At 41.3% G+C, this 7,413-nt stretch overlaps 1 protein-coding gene across 1 annotated transcript in view; it reads left to right on the plus strand.

Annotated features, from left to right (window-relative positions):
• AXDND1 (axonemal dynein light chain domain containing 1) overlaps positions 1–4,695 on the plus strand; it is a 49,669-nt gene extending 44,974 nt beyond the window's left edge. Inside the window, exons 24-25 of the mRNA XM_070396356.1 lie at positions 832–1,055; positions 4,455–4,695. Coding sequence (XP_070252457.1) covers positions 832–1,055; positions 4,455–4,540 — 310 coding nt within the window. The 3' untranslated portion in view covers positions 4,541–4,695. The remainder of the gene's footprint in view (positions 1–831; positions 1,056–4,454) is intronic.
• Positions 4,696–7,413: the final 2,718 nt, after the last annotated feature.

A 7,413-nucleotide genomic window follows, 5' to 3' on the forward strand; every position in this document is an offset into this window, starting at 1 on the left:
GATTACTGGTCAAGGGCATGTACCTGGGTTGCAGGTTTGATCTCTAGCCCTGGGGCACATGCGAGAGGCAACCAATCGATGTGTCTCTCTCACATAGATGTTCCTCCCTCCCTACCTCCCTCTCTCCCTTCCTCCCTCCTCATCCCTTCCTCTCTTCCACTCTCTCTAGAAATCAATGGAAAAAATATCCTCAGGTGAGGATTAACAACAACAACAACAAATTTACAAAACCCCAAAAGTAGGAGGAACAATATAGTTAAAATGGCTGAGAATGCCAAAACGGAAGCATAGCCACATAAGTTATGTGCTGTAGTAATTAAGAAGCACATCTCAAGCTGGTTTTCTTGATTGTAAAATTTGGTTTTAAAGGTGCTGAAAAAGAAAGGAATGGGGGGCGGGGGGGGAGACTGTGTTTCTGGGCACTTATGCTTAGGAATTATTTTTGGTTTTGTTTTTTTTTTTTTAACGAAGGCATACTGTTGGATTTGGTTTGTTGGATCACATCAATGAGGAGAAGCCAAAATTAACTTCTGAAAGAGGGTTCCTTGGGTATTGATGGAGACTTCCAAATACCCAAAATCAGATTTCATTAAGAAACAATAAGTATGTTCTTAAATGACTGCAATTCTGACACTATCACCCAGAGTAGCTCCCAGGCCTCCAACTCTTGGCTAATCATTGATGCTGCTGCTTCCCTTATTTGCACCCTTCATCATTAAATACATTTACCTCATTCTACTGCCTTCTTTAGGCAATGAGTTTTTATATATGAATGATACTTTTTTGAACCTTTCCATTTTGTTGTGTTTCTCTGGACTTTGTCCACATCAGAGAGCTTGAAAACCGAGCCAGACAAGCAGAGGAGAAGTTTGATAATACAAATGAAAAACTTCATTTTACCCTTATAAGAAATAAAGAACTGGAGGAAATAGTGACGTCTAGGAAGAAGGAGCTTGAAGGAGAAGAAGAAAATGAAGGAGAAAGAGCAGCAGAAGAAGAAAAAGAAGAAGAGGAGGACATTTCAGCAGGCAGTTCCGTAAAACCTTTACAGAGAGGTGAGGCTTGCTTTCTGATTTGCTTGATTTTGGTTGTATTTATGAAAGAAAACTGGATTGGGTCCCAGATATTTTATTTTATATATTTCTTCGTTAATCCTCACCTGAGGATATTTTTTCTTTTCTTTTTTTCTTTTCTTTTTTTTTTTAGAGAGTGGGAGGGATGGAGGAGGAGAGAGAGAGAATGAGAGAGAGAGAGAGAGAAGCATGGATATAAGAGAGACACGTCAATTGGATGCCTCCTGCATGCATTCCAACCTGGAATGATAATGTCAGAATTGCAGTCATTTAAGAACATACTTATCATTTCTTAATGAAATCTGATTTTGGGTATTTGGAAGTCTCCATCAATACCCAAGGAACCCCCTTTCAGAAGTTAATTTTGGCTTCTCCTCATTGATGTGATCCAACAAACCAAATCCAACAGTATCCCTTTGTTTAAAAAAACACCCAGGTATGTGCCCTGAACTGGGCATCCAACCTGAGACCCTTGGTGTGTGAGCCAACACTCAAACCATTGAGCAGCACTGGCCAGGGCAAGGGTCGTAGATATTTTAGAAGAATATCAATAAATTTAGTGTTGATCTTCTCCTTCTCATAGGATTGCATATACATTTAATCATATAACTTCTCTTATTCAGAAAACACAAAAAGGAAAACCAAATGCCTAACAATTGTAGACTCGAAAACTAACTTGAGACACAGATTTGACTTATAAAACTGGCAAAGATTGTTTAAAATGAAAGAATACACTGCTGGCCAGAGGGGCAGAGTAGTTAGTTTTACAGAAAACTTGTTGGTTGACAGACAAAAATAACTTGAGAGTATGTGTGGATATGCCTTTAAAAGCAACATATACTTTGACCTAATAATTTCACTTGGGAATCTAAGGAAATCATCGTAAATACAGAAAAAAAACTTAATGCATAAAGATGTTCAGTGCATCATTATATATAATAGGAAAAAAATAGAAATAATCTCTCCAAGTATGGAAGAAAAATAAGTTATGCTACATTAATATACCTGAATACAGTAAAATGATGCTTACAAGGAGTTTATAAGACATGACAAATTCTTGTGTTAACATATCAAACACAAGAAATAAATTATAATACTATTTAATTAATTAATTTATTTATTTATTTATTGTTTTACATATGTCTCCTTTTTCCCTGGTTAACCCCCCTTCCTCCCCAGCCATTCCCACCCTGGGCAAGCCCCCACTGCCCCAGCATCTGTGTCCATTGGTTATGCTAATATGCATGCATACAATACTATTTTTTAAAGCTAGAAAAAAGGCCAGAAGTAAATATGTCCAAATACCGACAGACATTATTTCTGGTTGATGAAATTTTATGGGAAATTTTGTCTTTATTTTTTTGTACTTGTTGGATTCTCTGAGATGAAAATATCTCCTTTATTACACGAAATGGAAAAGGCATTTAGTTCTTTTTAAAAAATATAAATTTTTATTGATTGCAGAGAGGAAGGGAGAGGGAGAGAGAGATAGAAACATCAATAATGAGAATCATTGATCAGCTATCTCCTGCACGCTCCCTAGTGGGGATCGAGCCTGCAACCTGGGCATGTGCCCTTGACTAGAATTGAACCCGGGACCCTTCAGTCTGCAGACCAATGCTCTATCCACTGAGCCAAACCAGCTAGGGCTTGGCATTTAGTACTTTCTTTTGTTTCTTTTCTTTTTTTTATTGATTAAGGTAGTACATATGTGTCCTTATCTCCCCATTGCCCCCCCACACGACCCCCCAGTTCTTTATTTTCTTACCTCTAATATTCCCTCGAGCAGTTCTCAATATCTCCAACATTGGAGACTGTTTTTTTTACTTCTGCTGTCATCTTCAACCTGTGGTCTGTTCCCAGGACAACGGATGGGAAGCTCTGAAAAGTTTAGGGGAATTGGCTCCTGTGTAAGGCAGTCCCCATGCTATGCAGGTGACCGGAACATTTTCTCTGGAAAATCCCAAGTTAGACATTCCTTTGAGTTAGCAGACAGCTCTGGAGCAATGTGATACCCATATGGCATACACAATATCATATTTGTACGAGTTAGTGCAGGCAGACCACTCTTCTCCTGAGAGTTGTGCAGTGAAAGAATGGAAGATTCTATACGGTAAAGGAAGGAGCCTGGTGCGTGCCAAGTAAAGAGAAAATCTGGGCAGAGTAGGAAGAGATATTTATTTTTGTTTTATATCAATATTTTTTTAAAATTTTTTAAAAATATTTTATTGGTTTTTTTACAGAGAGGAAGGGAGAGGGATAGAGAGTCAGAAACATCGATGAAAGAGAAGCATCGATCAGCTGCCTCCTGCACACCCCCTACCGGGGATGTGGCTGCAACCAAGGTACATGCCCTTGCCTGGAATCGAACCCGGGACTCTTCAGTCCCCAGGCCGACGCTCTATACACTGAGCCAAACAGGCTAGGGCTTATATCAATATTTTTAATAATTTTGCTCTCAGCTATGAACAAAGAAAGGAATCGAGAGGGGCGTTTACGAAGCTAAATCTGATCTTAGTGAGGCCCACGATTAGGAGTGGGAAGATACATTTAAAAGCCAGACAAGGTCGCGAACAAGGTGACCAAGTGTGGGATGGAGGTGGCAGCAGCCAGTCAGAAGGATTCAGATTACGAAGTTTGTGTCATGGAGCAGCCAGACACAGCAGGTGTGATAGCGGAAGGCCTCCTGTACTCATCCCAAGGGTAGGGCTTGTGTAGGGTCTGTGTTCAGGAGGCTGGAGAGAAAGAACAGGGGTGCAGGGATGGATCTAGCAGGATTCTGGATACTACTAGCTCTATTTGAATATTTTCTCACCAAGCTTGGGGTGTGTACAAGATGGAAGAAGAAAATGTTCTTCATCTTTCTCTTCTCTCCTTGACCACATGGTCCCCTTCCGGGACCCAGACTTCAGGCTAACTGACTACACTTAAACTTCAGGAAAATCCATTCTGAATCCCAATATCAAATTTAGAGTCAAATTTTTGGCACAGAATGTGTTGGTAGCTTAGCAGTTACTCAGGCAGAATAGAATTTTAAAATTGCTTTGTAGCCCTGGCTGGTTGCTCAGTGGTTAGCACCACACACTGGAGGGTCATGTGTTCGATTCCTAGTCAAGGGTACATACCTGGGTTGCAGGTTCTATTCCTGGTTCTGGTCAGGCTGTGTGCGGGAGGCAACCATTCGATGTGTTACTTTCACATCGATGTTTCTCTTTCTCTCTCTTCCTCTCTTTCTCCCTTCCATTCTCTCTAAAGATCAATGGAAAAAGTACCCTCAGGTAAAGGTGTAAGTTACAAAAAAAAATGCTTTATAAAGTAAAAAGTCTTTAGTAAATAATGAGATCATGTTAGTGTAACATTCTAATTGCTTTTGTCTTTCAGAGCCACGAAGCAAGGAGAGTACTGTGGGCAGCAAATCCAAAACCCGGATTAAATCCAGTAAGGGCAAACCAAAGCCACGTCCATAGCGTGCTGGGCCTCACCGTGGCTCTCCTACCTGAATGCACCCAGGTATCTCTGTGCTGTTGAGCTGACTCTGTGCCTCAACTGAAGGACTTCCATTGCAATAGCTCTGAGAAAAGCCACAACATACCACACAAAAACATCTCCTTTAAAAGTCACAGTGACGCTGTAGGGAATCAGTACATTAGCTTACTTTCCAGATTAAAAAGAGCTTGTGCAAAAGTTTGCTCGCCTCCTCAATTATTTCCTACCAGAGGTCTGTGAAAAGTGTCTGTTTCTGTTAAGAAAATAATGCTTTTTGAAGAGAAGAATGACAAATAAAAAGCATTATTTTTCCATTTAAAAGAGAAGATCCTGATATTACTCTTAGGTTTCTGCAGTATTTTCAAATTTCTTCTGGTTTCAGGCATTCTTATGGTTTCTCTGATTTTCACAAGAACCCTATAAAGTAGGTGGGGTCATACCGTTGTCCTCATTTCTCAGAAGATGAAACTGAAGCCCAAAATGGTTATAAGCCTCTCCCTAGGTGACTGAGCTGATCGGTGTCAGAGCCCCCAGCTTGCTGAACGGGTGTCTAGATTGCTTGACAATGGCCGTGGGCCATCAATGTTCAGACGGTTTCCTTCACAGAGGCCGGTGTTGCTGAAGGTTCACCCAGAATCTTCATTCTCTGCTTTTATTGCCTTATTTGTCTGTTCTGTTTGTGACCGTGGATTCTCCTAGGCACTAGAGGTGGACTAACCTGCAAAAATAAATTGCAAATGACAAATGCACGTTCTAGGCAGTCACATAGCAAGAGCTCCTTCCTATTTCTCTGCTCCTGGGTCACCTGGATTTGCTCTTATCTCTCTGGCTCCAAACACTGTGGTGAGATTTCTGCACCTGCTTTGGCTCACAGATTTGGTGTTCCTTTGGGTTTATCTCCTGAAATTTTAGACCTTTGCCTGTTCCTTAAATCTCAGACACCCTCACCCCGACTCTAGAACCCCAGCCTTATTTAAGCCAAACCCCTGGCCAGACCTGCCCCTGGCCGTCATCAAAGTGTATATGGGATGGGTTTCAAAAATGCTGAGCCTACTGGACGGTTCTTTAGATCTGGGGGCAGAAAACATAAAATTTTTCAGACAGTTGGCTGTGTTCATGGTTAAATGAAAGCCAAGGCTGAGATTCACACGCACCGTTACCACCTGCTGGGCATACCCAGCTGTACCCTTTTGCTTTCCCAAACAGATCTTGGATGTCACTAAGAAATTTAGGGGCTTTTACGTGGAACTTAAGATTTTTTTTTTTTGAAGACATAGTAAACTTTATTCAGACTTTGGGATTCACAAAAATATGGAGGAGGAATTCGCATTTTCAACATGGCAACAAAGAATTCTTAATAAGTTTTTCCGAATACTTTTTGTTAACGTCAGGGACCTTAGGAATTATTAAAGGTTCATACAAGCCATTGTTACACTGTCATCCTGGCATTCACTTCTCACTGTTCTGTTCCTGGCTCTGGTTTTACCTGAAGCAGCCTGACCCTACCTCCTTTCTTTCATTAGTCATTCCAACATCTGCCAGCCCAATATCAAGAACATCTATAGGGGGTGAAAAGTGACCAACAACTCTTGATGTCATCCTAACTTCAATCAACAGTACACTGGGATGGGTACAGGCCAACACAGTGGTAATGAAAAATGTTTCTCGCTTCAGGAATGCTCGGATTGCCATTGGCCCTTTAAATGGGCTGGGCCACCTATGACGGTGCCCTGGCGGGTGCACAAAAACCAACTGCAAAGCCTAATGGATTAGACATTCTAGGGAATCACCCAGGAGTTTCCCCTTCCCCATTCTGTCTGCCTCATTCGTGCTTGCTTTCCTCTCGTTGGCGCCATACTCCTGGCTTGGCAGATTTCATTACCTGCTTTGGCCTACTTGGATTTGACCGCCTTTTGGATTCCACACTTTCTATTTTGGCACTTGAACATGGTTTAGAGCTTTTCCTGCTTCAGAATCTCCCATTGCCCCAGAGACTGTTCGATCTCTGGCTTTCTGCCACAACCAAGCCTGGTCCTTGGGAGCAGGGACTAGGGAGATTCTCTTAACAACATTCGGAAACATTTTCCAGAACTGGATGAAATAGCTTTTTGAAACAAAATTGAAAATTTATCATCTCATTATATAGTAACCTCATAAGCCAATGGTCATATTAATAAGTGAATTTGGCATGGCAGTATGCATATGTAGGTTCTGAAATAATCTAATAATCCTGCATAATCTTAGGAAGATTCATTGCTTCGCTCAAGTCAAAGGGCACAGCAAGGTTGGGCTAGATAGAATGTGTGGTTATCCCAGTGTGGCTGGAGGTGATGAGATGGCCGAGAGACATATGACAGAGATGACCCTGAGGTTGGCCTCACGATGCACTGCTATATTAGACTGCTAAGGAGTGTTTGTTCTTTTTGTAGAGGGCAGGAGGATGGCAGAGGGAAGGAGTATTGGAGTGATTGAGAGAGAACAGGATGGGCAAAGCACTCTTGGTTTGGGGCCTTGTCTCTGTTATTTAAACATAGTGGGAAAACAACCTGTCTTCAACAGATAAAGTACTAACAAAATTTCTAGGTCCACTGTTAGGAGCTCAGAATACATTTCTCTCTGAAATAATGTTCAACAGGGTTTTATGGGATAACATTCATAAACAGAAATCCTTTACCAATGTTTTTATGCCGAATATTTAAAGTTCTCATGGGCTAGCAGGAAGACATCTCCAATAATAACATCAGATAACATGAAGAGTGAAGAGGCACTTTGACGGAGAGAAATCACCAACTAGTGAGCACTAGGGGTAGACATCACCATTTCTTTCTGCTACAGCAACATGGAAAATCCCAGG

This window comes from Myotis yumanensis, unplaced genomic scaffold (assembly GCF_028538775.1).
Source record: "Myotis yumanensis isolate MYYU_CA2020_CCGP unplaced genomic scaffold, mMyoYum1.0.hap1 SCAF_17, whole genome shotgun sequence".
Classification (NCBI taxonomy): domain Eukaryota; kingdom Metazoa; phylum Chordata; class Mammalia; order Chiroptera; family Vespertilionidae; genus Myotis; species Myotis yumanensis.